At 26.3% G+C, this 18,332-nt stretch overlaps 1 protein-coding gene across 2 annotated transcripts; it reads left to right on the top strand.

Moving 5' to 3' along the window:
• The first annotated feature begins 6,167 nt into the window (after positions 1 to 6,167).
• Positions 6,168 to 16,192, top strand: LOC100197614 (cyclin-dependent-like kinase 5). 2 transcript variants are annotated; one of them, XM_065810702.1, is made up of 6 exons: positions 6,168 to 6,290; positions 8,550 to 8,646; positions 11,816 to 11,885; positions 15,376 to 15,436; positions 15,528 to 15,605; positions 15,675 to 16,192. In XM_065810702.1, exons 2-6 carry the CDS (start codon positions 8,586 to 8,588, stop codon positions 15,762 to 15,764), a joined length of 360 nt encoding a protein of 119 aa, XP_065666774.1. In that variant the 5' UTR covers positions 6,168 to 6,290; positions 8,550 to 8,585; the 3' UTR covers positions 15,765 to 16,192. The 2 variants fall into 2 exon arrangements, with proteins under 2 accessions (XP_065666774.1, XP_065666775.1); XM_065810703.1 differs by having other exon boundaries at positions 8,519 to 8,646.
• Positions 16,193 to 18,332: the final 2,140 nt, after the last annotated feature.

Here is an 18,332-nt window from a genome sequence, read left to right as displayed (position 1 = left end):
ATCTTTTGTAATATTTTTGTAGATTCTGTGGGTTTTTTAGAAAAAATGGTCAAATAAACTTGAGGTGAGCAAAGGAACCTAAGATTTTTACGACAAAACCCCTTTTTATGTACAAAAACTTACTTAAAATAAAAAAATAATGCAAATGCAACAAAAAAACAGGTTTTTACTGATTTCTTTTGGAATCTTTTGTAATATTTTTGTAGATTCTGTGGGTTTATTAGAAAAAATGGTCAAATAAACTTGAGGTGAGCAAAGGAACCTAAGATTTTTACGACAAAACCCCTTTTTATGTACAAAAACTTACTTAAAATAAGAAAATAATGCAAATGCAACAAAAAAACAGGTTTTCACTGATTTCTTTTGGAATCTTTTGTAATATTTGTGTAGATTCTGTGGGTTTATTAAAAAAAAAATGGTCAAATAAACTTAAGGTGAGCAAAGGAACCTAAGATTTTTACGACAAATTCCCTTTTTATGTTCAAAAACTTACTTAAAATAAGAAAATAATGCAAATGCAACAAAAAAACAGGTTTTCACTGATTTCTTTTGGAATCTTTTGTAATATTTTTGTAGATTCTGTGGGTTGATTAGAAAAAATGGTCAAATAATCTTGAGGTGAGCAAAGGAACCTAAGATTTTTACGACAAAACCCCTTTTTATGTACAAAAACTTACTTAAAATAAGAAAATAATGCAAATGCAACAAAAAAACAGGTTTTCACTGATTTCTTTTGGAATCTTTTGTAATATTTTTGTAGATTCTGTGGGTTTATTAAAAAAAATGGTCAAATAAACTTGAGGTAAGCAAAGGAACCGAAGATTTTTACGACAAAACCCCTTTTTATGTACAAAAACTTACTTAAAATAAGAAAATAATGAAAATGCAACAAAAAAACAGATTTTCATTGATTTCTTTTGGAATCTTTTGTAATATTTTTATAGATTCTGTGGGTTTATTAGAAAAAATGGTCAAATAAACTTGAGGTGAGCAAAGGAACCTAAGATTTTTACGACAAAACCCCTTTTTATGAACAAAAACTTACATAAAGTAAGAAAATAATGCAAATGCAACAAAAAAACAGGTTTTCACTGATTTCTTTAGGAATCTTTTGAAATATTTTTGTAGATTCTGTGGATTAATTAGAAAAAATGGTCAAATAAACTTGAGGTGAGCAAAGGAACCTAAGATTTTTACGACAAAACCTCTTTTTATGTACAAAAACTTACTTAAAATTAGAAAATAAAGCAAATGCAACAAAAAAACAGGTTTTCACTGATTTCGTTTGGTATCTTTTGTAATATTTTTGTAGATTTTGGGGGTTTATTAAAGAAAATGTTTAATAAATTTAAAAACAACCAGGCATACATATGTTTTTTAGCTCAAGAAGTATTTTAAGTCGATAAACTTTTTTGTTAAAATGAGTAATTCTCTTAAAAAATTTAAAAAACAGGTTTTCACTGATTTCTTTTGGAATCTTTTGTTATATTTTTGTAGATTCTGTGGGTTTAATAGAAAAAATTGCCAATAAACTTGAGGTGAGCAATGGAACCTAAGATTTTTACGACAAAACCCCTTTTTATGTACAAAAACGTACTTAAAATAAGAAAATAATGCAAATGGAACAAAAAAACAGGTTTTCACTGATTTCTTTTGGAATCTTTTGTAATATTTTTGTAGATTCTTTGGGTTTATTAGAAAAAATGGTCAAATAAACTTGAGTTTAGCAAAGGAACCTAAGATTTTTACGACAAAACCCCTTATTATGTACGAAAACTTACTTAAAATAAGAAAATAATGCAAATGCAACAAAAAAACAGGTTTTCACTGATTTCTTTCGGAATCTTTTGTAATATTTTTGTAGATTCTGTGGGTTTATTAAAAAAAATGGTCAAATAAACTTGAGGTGAGCAAAGGAACCTAAGATTTTTACGACAAAACCCCTTTTTATGTACAAAAACTTACTTAAAATAAGAAAATAATGCAAATGCAACAAAAAAACAGGTTTTTATTGATTTCTTTTGGAATCTTTTGTAATATTTTTTTAGATTCTGTGGGTTAATTAGAAAAAATGGTCAAATAAACTTGAGGTGAGCAAAGGAACCTAAGATTTTTACGACAAATCCTCTTTTTATGTACAAAAACTTACTTAAAATTAGAAAATAAAGCAAATGCAACAAAAAAACAGGTTTTCACTGATTTCGTTTGGTATCTTTTGTAATATTTTTGTAGATTTTGGGGGTTTATTAAAGAAAATGTTCAATAAATTTAAAAACAACCAGGCATACATATGTTTTTTAGCTCAAGGAGTATTTTAAGTCGAAAAACTTTTTTGTTAAAATGAGTAATTCTCTTAAAAAATTTAAAAAACAGGTTTTCACTGGTTTCTTTTGGAATCTTTTGTTATATTTTTGTAGATTCTGTGGGTTTATTAGAAAAAATTGTCAATCAAACTTGAGGTGAGCAAAGGAACCTAAGATTTTTACGACAAAACCCCTTTTTATGTACAAAAACTTACTTAAAATAAGAAAATAATGCAAATGGAACAAAAAAACAGGTTTTTACTGATTTCTTTTAGAATCTTTTGTAATATTTTTGTAGATTCTGTGGGTTTATTAGAAAAAATGGTCAAATAAACTTGAGGTGAGCAAAGGAAACTAAGATTTTTACGACAAAACCCCTTTTTATTTACAAAAACTTACTTAAAATAAGAAAATAATGCAAATGCAACAAAAAACAGGTTTTCACTGATTTCTTTTGGAATCTTTTGTAATATTTTTGTAGATTCTGTGGGTTTATTAGAAAAAATGGTCAAATAAACTTGAGGTGAGCAAACGAACCTAAGATATTTACGACAAAACCCCTTTTTATATACAAAAACTTACTTAAAATAAAAAAATAATGCAAATGCAACAAAAAAACAGGTTTTCACTGATTTCTTTTGGAATCTTTTGTAATATTTTTGTAGATTCTGTGGGTTTATTAGAAAAAATGGTCAAATAAACTTGAGGTGAGCAAAGGAAACTAAGATTTTTACGACAAAACCCCTTTTTATGTACAAAAACTTACTTAAAATAAGAAATTAATGCAAATGCAACAAAAAAACAGGTTTTGACTGATTTCTTTTGGAATCTTTTGTAATATTTTTGTAGATTCTGTGGGTTTATTAGAAAAAATGGTCAAATAAACTTGAGGTGAGCAAAGGAACCTTAGATTTTTACGACAAAACCACTTTTTATGTACAAAAACTTACTTAAAATAAGAAAATAATGCAAATGCAACAAAAAAACAGGTTTTCACTGATTTCTTTTGGAATCTTTTGTAATATTTTTGTAGATTCTGTGGGTTTATTATAAAAAATGGTCAAATAAACTTAAGGTGAGCAAAGGAAACTAAGATTTTTACGACAAAACCCCTTTTTATGTACAAAAACTTACTTAAAATAAGAAAATAATGCAAATGCAACAAAAAATCAGGTTTTCACTGATTTCGTTTGGTATCTTTTGTAATATTTTTGAAGATTTTAGGGGTTTATTAGAAAAAATGGTCAAATAAACTTGAGGTGAGCAAAGAAACCTAAGATTTTTACGACAAAACCCCTTTTTATGTACAAAAACTTACTTTAAATAAGAAAATAATGCAAATGCAACAAAAAAACAGGTTTTCACTGATTTCTTTTGGAATCTTTTGTAATATTTTTGTAGATTCTGTGGGTTTATTAGAAAAAATGGTCAAATAAACTTGAGGTGAGCAAAGAAAACTAAGATTTTTACGACAAAACCGCTTTTTATGTTCAAAAACTTACTTAAAATAAGAAAATAATGCAAATGCAACAAAAAATCAGGTTTTCACTGATTTCGTTTGGTATCTTTTGTAATATTTTTGTAGATTTTGGGGATTTATTAAAGAAAATGTTCAATTAATTTAAAAACAACCAGGCATACATTTGTTTTTTAGCTCAAGGAGTATTTTAAGTCGATAAACTTTTTTGTGAAAATGAGTAATTCTCTTAAAAAAATTTAAAAAACAGGTTTTCACTGATTTCTTTTAGAATCTTTTGTAATATTTTTGTAGATTCTGTGGGTTTATTAGAAAAAATGGTCAAATAAACTTGAGGTGAACAAAGGAACCTAAGATTTTTACGACAAAACCCCTTTTTATGTACAAAAACTTACTTAAAATAAGAAAATAATGCAAATGCAACAAAAAAACAGGTTTTCACTGATTTCGTTTGGTATCTTTTGTAATATTTTTGAAGATTTTAGGGGTTTATTAGAAAAAATGGTCAAATAAACTTGAGGTGAGCAAAGAAAACTAAGATTTTTACGACAAAACTCCTTTTTCTGTACAAAAACTTACTTAAATTAAGAAAATAATGCAAATGAAAAAAAAACAGGTTTCCACTGATTTCTTTTGGAATCTTTTGTAATATTTTTGTAGATTCTGTGGGTTTATTAGAAAAAATGGTCAAATAAACTTGAGATGAGCAATGGAACCTAAGATTTTTACGACAAAACCCCTTTTTAAAAATAATCATTTTATAAAACACAACTACAAAAATTACTAGTGTTACATAAAATGAGATTTTACTAAATATATATATTTTTAAGAATCCTATTATACAAAATTTTAAATTAAAATCGCTCATACATTTATTACATTTGAACAAAAACTTATGAGAAAATAAATAAAAAATTTTAAAGAAAAAGAAAAAAGTCACAAAGTACAGTTAAAAGAAAAAATGTTCTCAGTTAAATACAGCAATTATTGTATACTTTTATATTATTATAAAAATGGTATATTAAATATTTTTGTTAAAACAATAATAAGAACTTAAATCATTTATGAAATATAGGTTTTTTAACCACCATTAAAATGAAAGTAATTTAAATAAGTGAAGCAAAAAAAAAAAAAAAAAAAGATAATTTTATCGTACACAATAAAACTATTTTAAATGCTTATTTGTTTCAGTGTTATTGAAAAGGTCGGGTTTGCTCTAAACTTCTTAAGCAAATCCTCCCTTTTAAAAAACTCTGATTCATTTAAAATTTCATAAAAGATGGTTTTATGAAATTTTAGTATATGCATTTTCCAAATTAAATCATGATTATTTGTAAAACATTGCTTTTCAAAACTCTGTTTTTTTAAAAACCGGTCAAACATGGCTGGTAAGAATTCATTTGGGGAGGTCAAAATAGCAATTTTAGACATTTCAGACAGGCCGTTGACTGTTGACCGGCAGTTATTTTTCATGCTGATATGTTTATATATATATATATATATATATATATATATATATATATATATATATATATATATATATATATATATATATATATGTATATATATATATGTATACCTATAGTTTAACATTTAAATTATTGTTTGTGTTAAAAAATAGCTCTTAACGACTCTTTGTCTTTAAAAGTGACAAAATCAAGTAAAATTTAATCATAGTCATAAAATTTAACTAGTCTGGAAACACAGTTATCAATTGATTTTGTAAAATAACTGGAACTTTATCATTTGTAAAATTATCATTTGTAAAAATCATCAAATTTAATGGAAAACAGATTAAAAGTTTTTGTTTTTTAAAAAACTACAAAATTGCAACTTTATAGAGTGGAATGTTATTTATTTTTTTAATAAAAATAAAAACATTCTATATGTTTTTATTTTTATTATTTTACTGTTTACATACATCAACTGAAAAATAGGTAGAACATGCAAGGAGTGTTGCTACACAGACCAAAGGATTTTGTTTGGGCAGGCAATCTATCAATTAAAAAAAAGATTTTAAACTTTTTCCTCTTTTCTGAATTTTTTTTTTAAAAACATAAAGTTTACATTTTATGGTAAAAATTTAAGGGGACAAAGCAAGAGTGTTTATATATATATATATATATATATATATATATATATATATATATATATATATATATATATATATATATATATATATATATATATATATATATATATACATTCAGATGTTTTTTTTAAATAAAAATAGTTTTAGTTCTTTAATAATCATATAGATATTCGATACAAATACAAAAATTTTTGCGCAATATTTTTTTTTAATGTGACTAATGGACACAATGTTTTTAGACTGATAGACTTATTATCTAAATATTTTACAAACTTTGTTTAACAAAATCATAAAAAATTCATATTTTTTAACTATAAGAAGAATTAAGAAATTTGATTTTTAGAATGGAGAACTTAAGTTAGCTGATTTTGGTTTAGCACGAGCATTTGGAATTCCTGTGAGATGTTTCTCAGCTGAAGTAAGTATGCGCATAGTAAATGCATATAGAGTAAATATAAAATCATTTTTAATATCAAAAATTTTTAATACCAAATATTGTATTAAATTTAAGTCAACAAGATTATTCTATGAATTATGTTATTATCATTTAGACCATACAATAATTATTTTGGTTACTCAGTCTTCTCCGTTTGAAATTTAATGCCAGCACATGAAAAAGCGCTGGCAGGATGGTTATTTTTAAGTTAGCCTGCGCGATTTTAAAAATTCATTTTTTCTGCTATTTAAATTAAAATAAAAATGGCGAAATGAATGCTTTGAATAAATACTAGATAAAATAATTTTAAAAAAGACTGGTAAAAAAAAGCTATTTTTGGTAAAAGTTAAACAAATGAACAAAAAAGTTTTTTTGCAATTTAAAAAAATTGCAATTATTTTTTTTGGTAACCGCTTTTTTATGCGCTAGCTAAAGTTTTTGCGGACGTGTGGGCGAGCGCGAATAGACTTGAGCGCGAAAGGGCTGGCTAAACAGAGAAGACTGGTTACTTTATAAAATTTATTTAAGTTTATTGGATGTTTCCGTAAATCATGGTCATATCTCATGCCGCAAATACTAAACCTGCAAGCAGGAATATAATTCAGTAGAAAAAAAATACTGGTTGATTATTTTTTCTATTAAATATTTTTTTTAGTATAAAATATAAATTCAGAAACAATCCAAATGTGCCTAGCAACCAAATAAATATTTATTATATTATTAAAGTAATTATTGAATTATAAGATTTGTAATTAGTAAGGTTTTATAGCTTGTAACTTTGGACAAGAAATGTCATAATACTATAACTTTAATTTTGGCTGGATAAGAAATGTCATAACACTGTAACTTTAATTTTGGCTGGATAAGAAATGTCATAACACTGTAACTCTGGCTGGATAAGAAATGTCATAACACTGTAACTTTAACTTTGGCTGGATAAGAAATGTCATAACACTGTAACTTTAACTTTGGCTGGATAAGAAATGTCATAACACTGTAACTTTAAAAAAAATCCTATTGCTATGCAAAACAGGCAAAATTTTTCTTCAGTAAAATAATAAAAATAATAATAAGTAAAAAGTTATTAAAATAATTTCAATTGCTACTCCAATGCTCGAATTAAGTGATTTCGAATTGCAATTTCTGGAAATATTTCTGGCCATTAAATTCTCAGTTTATTAAAAATGGTGAACACTGTTTTAATGAAACGGTCAAATTTATCATATTGAAAACATTAATGAAAAAACAAAACAATAAATTTACTACTACAAAAATAATAACAGTCAAAACTTACATATTTTAATTGTTTGTTTAAACACCAGGTAGTTTAAACACCAGGTTGTTTAAACACCAGGTTGTTTAAACACCAGGTTGTTTAAACACCAGGTTGTTTAAACACCAGGTTGTTTAAACACCAGGTTGTTTAAACACCAGGTTGTTTAAACACCAGGTTGTTTAAACACCAGGTTGTTTAAACACCAGGTTGTTTAAACACCAGGTTGTTTAAACACCAGGTAGTTTAAACACCAGGTTGTTTAAACACCAGGTAGTTTAAACACCAGGTAGTTTAAGGAATATAATTAAAAAGTTATAGAAAAAAAAGAAGAATTACTAAAATTAATTGACTAAAAGAATTAAGAATTACTATAAGAATTACTAAAGTCTAAATTTTAAATCCTCTGTCTTTAATTTTGTGCACATACCTGCAAAAGAGTTATGAGTATTTAATTTATTAGTAAATATTGAATAAGATTTAAATAAGATATAAAAGTATTTTATATTTTACTTCACGATTTCTTTTATTTAAAGTATTTAATCATTGCTAAATTTCTTCAGACTTGTGATTAGTGGTTCTTTTTAAGAATTACATGGTACTTTATTTTTCTAGTTTTGTTTGATGATTTATAAAACGAATTAAATAATAAAGTTTAAATCATAATTTTAAATAAAAATAATAGTATGGTTTTGTAATGAGATTTTATATCATAATTCAAGATCAATATAAATATTTTTTTATCGAATAACAACTATTGAGTTCAGTAATAAAAACAGAATTTACGGTTTGTAAAAAGCTAGAAAATTAAAGACTGGAAGCATTTCCAGATATTGCAATTCGAACCCTATACTCATTTTATTTTTTTAAAGCTAATATTAAGGTTTTTTGTTTCTTGTGTTTTTGAGTAAAATAATTTTAAATTCTAAAATTTTAGGTAATCACATTATGGTATCATCATATTTTAGGTAGTTACATTATGGTATCGTCCACCTGATGTCCTTATGGGTGCCAAACTTTATACAACTTCAATTGATATTTGGTCAGCAGGCTGTATATTTGCAGGTTAAATAATTACATTTAAAACTATTTGTTATACTTGTTGACATTTTGTATTTATTGAAAAAAGTATAATTATGTAGTCATAGTTTATCTTATATTTGAATCATACATTTATATAACATACACTTATATAACATATGCGGTAGTGGTGTAGTGGTAGAGTTCTCGTTTCATAAGTGAGATGTTCCGAGTTCAATTCCCACCATGTCCCTGGTAGTACCACGCTCACCTTCCTCCACGCAGCAGCTTTGTTCGTCAAGGTTCGTGTTTCAGATAACCACAAGTAGCCTCCTTATCTGTAGTGGCCTTCTTGGCCTTGGAGAGGTGAATTACAAAAAAAAAAGATATCATAGATAACCATGATTGGTTATATTTTGGACAATTTTAAGTAGAGTTGTCTTAAAAATCACTTAATCAATACTAATAATTTTTTCTTTAAATGATGCATACTTAAGTAGTTTATTGTAAGTGGGTGTATGTTTACATGTGATAAATTTTTGTAATGTTGAATAAAATGTCTGAAAATCAAAAAAATATTTTGAAATTTTATATAGAAAATCTCTCATGCTCATATTCAATAATTTCAAAAGTATTTAAAGTTCCAAAATCACCTAATGATATTAAAACATTATAAGGAGAATGAAACTATAAACAAAAAACAAGGAAGTGGCTGGAAATCAAGATGACAAAAAGGAGGCGAAATTGATAGTTGACTCAGTTCATTGAAATCTAACTCAGTCTCAACAAGATTTAGCATCAAAGTTTAAATGCAATTAGTCTTTCATTCAAAGAGTTTTTCAAAAAAGGAAATCTGAACGTTTATCACATCAAAGAAATTCTAAAAGTCACTTGATGGAGAAATGAAGTATAGGCAAGTATTAATGGGTGAACTAAAAATTTGCAAAACATTATAAAGCCTCAGACGAATTTAAGTATCAAAATTTGCCATCAGATCTATACATGGCAGAATGCACATTAGTTTTTGAGAAAATAATATTACATTTGAATCATATATATATATATATATATGTATATATATATATATATACACACACAACCCGTAGATGTTGTTACATATATATATATATATATATATATATATATATATATATATATATATATATATATATATATATATAGTTTGTTGCATTGGGGAGTACAGAAGGAAAAAAATGATTCTTATGCCAACAAATACGTCACTTTTAATTACTTTTGACTTTCGTCCAACATTTGCGAGTTGTCAGAAAGTAAAAACCATTAATTTAATTACAAATTAATCGTTTTTTAAAAAAACTGCAAAAATGCAAATTTTATTGACCAAAATGTTTTTTCTGACAAATAGCCTGACTCGCAAAGGAGTGCTGCTATATCTACTATCTTTTAGCCTGACTCGCAACAGAGTGCTGCTACATCGACTGAGGGTTTGGTTGGGGCAGGCAGTCTATCAATTAATAAAAAAAAAGGTCCAGTCTTGCATTTTAATTTTTACTTTTTGTCAACAAAATACGGAAAAACTTTCTGACAACCAGTTAAGAGTTCTATATATATATATATATATATATATATATATATATATATATATATATATATATATATATATATATATATATATATATATATATATATATATATATATATATATGAAATCATTGTGAATATATCTTGTTTAAATTATTTGATCAAAGGTTTAAACATAATAAAACTTTTAATGCAAAGTTACTTGTTTAAAACACCAAAGTAGAAATACAAAATAAATCATTTTAATTTCTGACAGTTCTTTTTCAAGGAATGCAAAGCTTCCATGTTTCAATAACCACAGTTACTTCTTCTAAATATTTCAAGTTAGCACTAAGATTAATATATGATATTCAAATTTGAAAGTTTATTTACTTATCAAAAATGTATACATGATTTGACGACGTGATATGAAATTTTATAGAAAAATTTAATACATAAGCGTAATTAAAAGTAGACCAAAAGTTTTTGTGTAATATATCAGGAGTTTAACTAATGTAATCTATTTTTCAACAAAAGTTTTATGTTTGTAAAAGAATTTGATGCAACTTGTAATAATATTTTATTTTTAATAGAAAGTATTAGATAACTACATTATGTTATTTAAGAAAATAAAATATCATTACATCTTCAATGACCAACTGAATGCATCCTTAATCCTTCAATGACCATCTGAATGCAGAGTCAAGAATATATATCCATAGCTCTTAAATGTAATTTTTTTATTTATTTTCAAAGTATTTATTTTTGTATAATTGATAACTAGTCAGCCCTTGGAATTAGAAAAAACTTTTTTTTTGATCAGCATCAGGTTGGCACAAAATTTTTAACAAAAATCTTTCATCGTAACAACTTAGAAGATGGCAAAAAATCGCAGACCTTAGACACTTTTAGGTCAACAGTTAGGTCAGAATTACAGAATGCTGACCTTAATTCCGAGGGCTGAATAGTGCAATACATATTGATACATAAGCTCATATTATGCTCCTGATTATGTTATAAATTTAGAACAAACTATCCATCTTTTGGACTTTGGACTTAATTAATAAGTAGTTGTTTGTTTTTTTAAAGCAATCGTTTTTTTATGTCAGAATCCATTTTTAATGAAGTTGAAGATTTTTGATAAAAATCTCTATTTGTATGTGCACCATTTTAAATTAAAAATATACTCAACAATTTCCCTAGTAACCCAACAATTTCCCTAGTAACCTAACAATGTGAATTATCGGAGCTGTTTTAACCATCGAGAAGATAAAGAAGAAGAAAAATCTTTAAAGTTTTGTGTGTACAAAACTTTTTTAACAAATAATATATTTTTATTTGATACCTGAAATAATTTACACATAATAATTTACTTGTTTAACTTCAAAAACTTGAGGTATTTTTTAGTTCAACAACTTTTTTACAAACCTTAAAGTTAATAACTTTTGGTAATCCAGTGTTATCTTCTACATCTACAATTAAAATCTTGAACAATTTTTTTTTTCTCTAAAATGTTTGTTGCGAGCAAATCAGAACTTTCAGTTCTTTTTATCGAATTAAATTTATTTGTTTTTATTATTTTTTTATAGCAAACTATACAACTATGTTTTTGTAAAAATGTCAAAATTAATACCAGAAAGATGTTGCATGTTTCAATTATAATTTTTTAAAATAGAAATTGCAAATGCAGGTCGCCCATTATTTCCAGGAAGTGATACTGATGATCAACTAAAAAGAATATTTAGGTATTATTTTAATTTATATAACTATATGTAATTGTGGACAATACTAATTCTTGTCTATATCTCTTTTTGTCAAAGCATTTTAATCTAGTTTTTATAAATATTGATTTCCCTAAGGTTGAGATAGCCACTATTAATGTTTTTTTTAACTTTAAAACTTGTAGCACTATAGCTCTAAAATTCAAACCTTGATGTACAGAGAATTATTAAAATTACAAGAAACTTTAATTTTGTACTGTAAATTTGATTTAATCATCATTAATCATCAGTATGCTCTTTAATCACAACAATTTAAAGACTTAAACTTCTTGGTTACAAAGAAAACTCCTTTGTTTATTGCTGGGAAACTTGATACATATTTGCTGCATAAATAATTGCTTCATGGTTGTACATAAATCTGCACTTGCAAACTGTTTTCCATTAAGTGACTATTCAATTTCTGTTATTAATTTACTAAATTTGCCAAGTTTTTTTAGATGCTAATGGCTGCTGAAAATGTTTATAATTTATTTAAAAGACTTTTGTTGTGCAAATAATAGTTTAATTTAAGAATCTGAGAACGAAGTTTACCTAGAATTTTTTAGATACTTTATATAGTCATCAAAGAGTTTGGAATCTCCAGACTGTGTGTTTTATCATCCTGAGAAAGCTAGTAGTGATTTTTTCTTTCCTTTAAATAAGTTAATAACAACAAGTAAAATTAAAAATGAATTTTTAAAACCCAATGCTTTTATATGTTATTAAAACACAAATTTTGCAATAAATTTTTTTTGATTTTACTTTTTTTTAATTTTTTGATGGTGTTTAAGAAGAAGCATTCTTTAACAAGAGCACTCTTTAACAAGAAATATTTACACAATTATTACAATATTATTGCTCCTTTTTGTTGAGCACTCTCCAATAAATCTGGTTATTATAAATAATTCTAACGATGAAACAGCATTATTTCAACTTCTCAATGAAGAACATACCAATTCCAACAAAAAAACTATATTTAAAATGCTTAACAGAGAAAATAGAGCTTGTTGTAAAACGAATGAGGTGGAAAGCTTTGATGTGCGATAAGAACCCCAACCAAGAGTTTGTTTATCATTGCGATCTTAAAACAAGAAAATGCCCACCGCGACACCCCGATCTTGTAAGTTTTGAGCATGATTTATTAAATATATTAAAAAATATCTCTTTTTAGTAATTAAGTAATGATATCGCTAAAATTAAATCTTCGGAAGACTTGTTTATTTTTGCGGATAAAACTCGAAATCTTTATGAAATTGATAAACCTTCATATAAAAAACTTTATATCGATAATATTACTAAAACATAAAAAGTCTGATACAACACAATACAACAATATTAACATGGAAGCTAAAGTAATAGCAACAAATTTGGGTATTGATGATCGATTAGAACGTCTTGCTATGAAAACAGCATTTATTACCGTAAAAGACCGCAAAGAGAATTTTGCCAATACCCTCAGTGCCGATTAATCAACTCTGCTAAGCCTGAGCTAGGAAAAGTTAGCAAATCTTTACTAGACGACATTAACAAGAAAGTTAGAAATGCTACGCTTGTCCATCAATGGCGTAGTACAAATGACGTTTAATGGTTCCATGGCATCAATGACAAAAAAAAACTGTGTTTTTGTGCAATATGATATTGTTGATTTTTACCCCTCCATTTCTAAACAGCTTCTCCACGATTCTTTGACTCACGCCAAAAATTTTACTCAAATTTCAGATAATACAACTGATATTATTTACCATTCTAGAAAATCCTTACTTTTTACAAGAAATAATATGTGGGTTAAAAAAATCAGGAGATTCCGATTTTGACATTACAATGGGAAGCTTTGATGGAGCCGAGTTGTGTGAACTGCTGGTAGGCCTTTTTATTTTATATACCATCAGCAAAGAATACGGATTAAGCACCAACGGTTTATATAGAGATGACGGGCTTTGCTGTTTCAATGGTATTAGTGGACCGCAATCGGAAATAATAAAGAAAAATCTTATCATTCTTTTTAAAGAAAAATTCAAACTCAATATAACAATAAATTCTAATTTGCTAACTTTCTTGACATTTCGCTCAACTTGTCTGACAATTCTTATCAGCCATATAGAAAAGCAGGTGACATCCCATTATATATCAATGTTAATTCGAACCATCCTCCAAATATTCTTAAAGCTATTCCCTCAATGATATTTAATCGTATAAGAAGTGATGAAGTTTTTAATCGAGCCGCTACTTTTTGCAACAGTGCCCTCAAGTCTAGTGGATTTAAAGAAAACATTACTGCCGTTGCCAATGATTGTATAAAAGTTGCAAAATCACGTGCACGAAATATTATTTGGTTTAACCCTCCGTTTTCAATTAATGTCAAGACAAACGTAGCCAAACTTTTCCTAAATTTAATCGATAAAAACTTCCCAAAATCTCATAAATTCCAAAAACTGTTTAATTGAAACAACCTGAAGGTTAGCTATAGCTGTCTTCCAAAAATTCGCAACATCATCACTTCACATAACAATAAAATTTTATCAAATTTTTCAAACCTTAATGCTTCAACGTGCAATTGCCGACAGATTAATTTATGTCCACTTGATGGAAAATGTTTAACTAAAAATGTCATCTATTTATGTAATGTTAAGACAAATCAGCAAGAATGAATACATTGGGCTTACAGAAAAACTTTTAAAGATCGCCTTTACAAGCACATTAATTCCTTTCGTTATGAAAGTGTGTCAAACTCTACTGAACTTTCTAAATTTGTGTGGAGTGTTAAAAAGAAAGGTTTAAATCCTGTCCTTTCGTGGAAAATTTTAGACCAGGCTGAACCGTTTAAACCTGGTGGTAAGTCATGTAATTTATGCTTGATGCAAAAATATTTTCATGTAATTTATGCTTGATGGAAAAATATTTTCATCCCCATTGTCTTAACTATAAATAAGCGAAACGAACTTGCGTCTAAGTGTCGCCATGAAAACAAATATACGATGAACGACTTTAATGTCATCAAAGAAGACACTCCACTGTATTTTTAATATATATTTTTTTTGTCGTTGTTTTTTTTGAGATTTATAACATCTGATGATCGCTATTTGCGTGAAATTCAAGTAATGTTTTAAATATATCGAGTGTTATAATTATTTAGTTTTTTTACTATATATATATATATATTTATATATATATATATATATATATATATATATATATATATATATATATATATATATATATACATAAATTATTTTTAAAGGTGTTTACTTAAAATTAGTATTTATTACTATTTTTAAATATCCGAAACTTTGTTTTTTAAATATGACTAATTGTTACAACATTTTGGTCGTGTGATAGAGCGATGATAAGTCTTTGTTGTAAAATCCACCTTGTTTATTAAAAAAAAAAATCTTGTTTGCTTCATGTTAACTCATTAGCAATCTTATAAATTAATATTAAAACTTTATAAACATTTTTTTTATTCATATTGTTTAAGGTTATTAGGCTCACCCTGTGAAGACACGTGGCCTGGAGTTTCTAAGTTGCCTCTATACAAGGTAAACTTAAACGTTTTTCAAATTTTAACTTGAATCAAATTAATTATGAATGATTATAGAAATTTTTCAAAAAAAAGATATTTTATTGCAGGAATACAACATCACATCATCTGTATCTTTAAATGTAGTTGTTGCAAAAATGAGTTCAGTTGCAAGAGATCTACTTCAGGTTTATTTTAAAATATATTTTAATTTATTTGGAAGTTTTTAGGGGTTTTAATAAACCTATCGTTTTTAGAGTCACTTAGTTCTTAATCCTGCGTACCGAACAACTGCAGATGAAGCATTGCAACATCCCTACTTTGCTGACATAAACATTACGAAATAAAAGTAATCTTTCCATAAATTAAAGAAGACTGCTTATCTCTCAAAAGACTTGTTTTTACTTAGAAATTGTTGTTGCTTGGAAGCAACTTCGATATTTTTTATTTGTGCAATTTTGGCTTAATCTTATTATCTCGGCTAAAGACATCATCATTAAAGCAAGATACTTTTGCGTATTATACGTTATTTATAACAATATAATATAGAATTATATATAATATAGAATTTCAAAATATATTTATGGTAAAATTTAAAAAACGATCTATTATCAAACTAAAATACTGAAAAATATATAAAGACCGCACGAGAGAAAAACGGCGAAGAAAACAAAATAACAAGAATTTTGGATTTAAAAATGCTTATGATTATTTCATTCATAAAAGATTGTAAAATATATAAAATCAATGATCAAATAAAAGAATTTGTTGAGTATACTGCGGTCGTCATTATCATCAAAGGAATGACATTTACAGAATTAAAAAAAAAAAAGGAGAAATGCTTCTACAAAATCTCATTTATTTATTACTAAGATTCACAAATTTTATCTTTAAAAATGTGCTTTTGTCAAAAAATTTTATAGGTCACATGGAATTTGATGTAGAACCATAGCATTACTACTCCGACGGACTCCAGCGGATGTTTAGTTCCTGCTGTTTAATACAGGGTTTCTCACCTCATTTCGACACTATCACTACATTTCGACACTTTTGCATTCAATTTTGACATTGTATCACTACATTTCGACACTTGCATTCAGTTTCGACACTATTGCATCACATTTTGACAATTTAAAAAAACTATATTTTGAATTAAAATTTTCATATTTATGATGAAAATTTTTGTTAAATAATAATGGGTTGTATTTAATCGGGACAATAAAATAACTAATGTGGCTATTTTTTTAATTCTACAATATTTAGAGTGGATACTGACATCATGAATGTGGTTTCAAAAATTTTTTGGATATACGTAAAATATAGAGGTAAAATAAACAATGTGGATATTTCATGATATTCATATGAGCGCCGAACGTTCGCAAAAGTTCACATGCTGGGTGGCAAAAAAATGTAAAAATGGTGAAAAGTATTTGCGCATTTGGAGTTTGCTTACATTTTGCGATACACATTTTATAACTATGAGCGAGATCTCGTTCTCGTTTCTCGTGAGAAATGGGACTTCTCGTGAGAAACAAGAAAAAGAAAATTCTCGCGAGAAGCAGAACGAGGCTTAAATATATTATTTTCCAAATTAAAAATTATTATATTTACAAAATGCTTAATAATTTGTTTTTTTAATTCTTAAGTTTATTTGACCATTTTTTCTAATAAACCCACAGAATCTACAAAAATATTACAAAAGATTCCATAAGAAATCAGTGAAAACCTGTTTTTTTGTTGCATTTGCATTATTTTCTTATTTTAAATAAGTTTTTGTACATAAAAAGGGGTTTTGTCGTAAAAATGTTAGGTTCCTTTGCTCACCTTAAGTTTATTTGACCATTTTTTCTAATAAACCCACGGAATCTACAAAAGATTACAAAAGATTCCAAAAGAAATCAGTGAAAACCTGTTTTTTTGTTGCATTTGCATTATTTTCTTATTTTAAGTAAGTTTTTGTACATAAAAAGAGGTTTTGTCGTAAAAATCTTAGGTTCCTTTGCTCACTTCAAGTTTATTTGACCATTTTTTCTAATAAACCCACAGAATCTACAAAAATATTAAAAAAGATTCCAAAAGAAATCAGCGAAAACCTGTTTTTTAAATTTTTTTAAGAGAATTACTTATTTTCACAAAAAAGTTTATCGACTTAAAATACTCCTTGAGCTAAAAAACATATGTATGCCTGTTTGTTTTTAAATTAATTGAACATTTTCTTTAATAAACCCCCAAAATCTACAAAAATATTAAAAAAAATACCAAACGAAATAAGTGAAAACCTGTTTTTTTGTTGCATTTGCATTATTTTCTTATTTTAATTAAGTTTTTGTACATAAAAAGGGGTTTTGTCGTAAAAATCTTAGGTTCCTTTGCTCACCTTAAGTTTATTTGACCAATTTTTCTAATAAACCCACAGAATCTACAAAAATATTACAAAAGATTTAATAAGAAATCAGTGAAAACCTGTTTTTTTGTTGCATTTGCATTATTTTCTTATTTTAAGTAAGTTTTTGTACATATAAAGCGGTTTTGTCGTACAAATCTTAGGTTCCTTTGCTCACTTCAAGTTTATTTGACCATTTTTTCTAATAAACCCACAGAATCTACAAAAATATTAAAAAAGATTCCAAAAGAAATCAGCGAAAACCTGTTTTTTCAATTTTTTTAAGAGAATTACTCATTTTCACAAAAAAGTTTATCGACTTAAAATACTCCTTGAGCTAAAAAACATAGGTATGCCTGTTTGTTTTTAAATTAATTGAACATTTTCTTTAATAAACCCCCAAAATCTACAAAAATATTAAAAAAGATACCAAACGAAATATGTGAAAACCTGTTTTTTTGTTGCATTTGCATTATTTTCTTATTTTAATTAAGTTTTTGTACATAAAAAGGGGTTTTGTCGTAAAAATCTT

The sequence above is a fragment of the Hydra vulgaris genome, chromosome 11 (assembly GCF_038396675.1).
Source record: "Hydra vulgaris chromosome 11, alternate assembly HydraT2T_AEP".
Taxonomy (NCBI): domain Eukaryota; kingdom Metazoa; phylum Cnidaria; class Hydrozoa; order Anthoathecata; family Hydridae; genus Hydra; species Hydra vulgaris.
The sequence above is the reverse complement of the archived record's forward strand: the minus strand, read 5'-3'. Positions and strand labels throughout refer to the sequence as shown.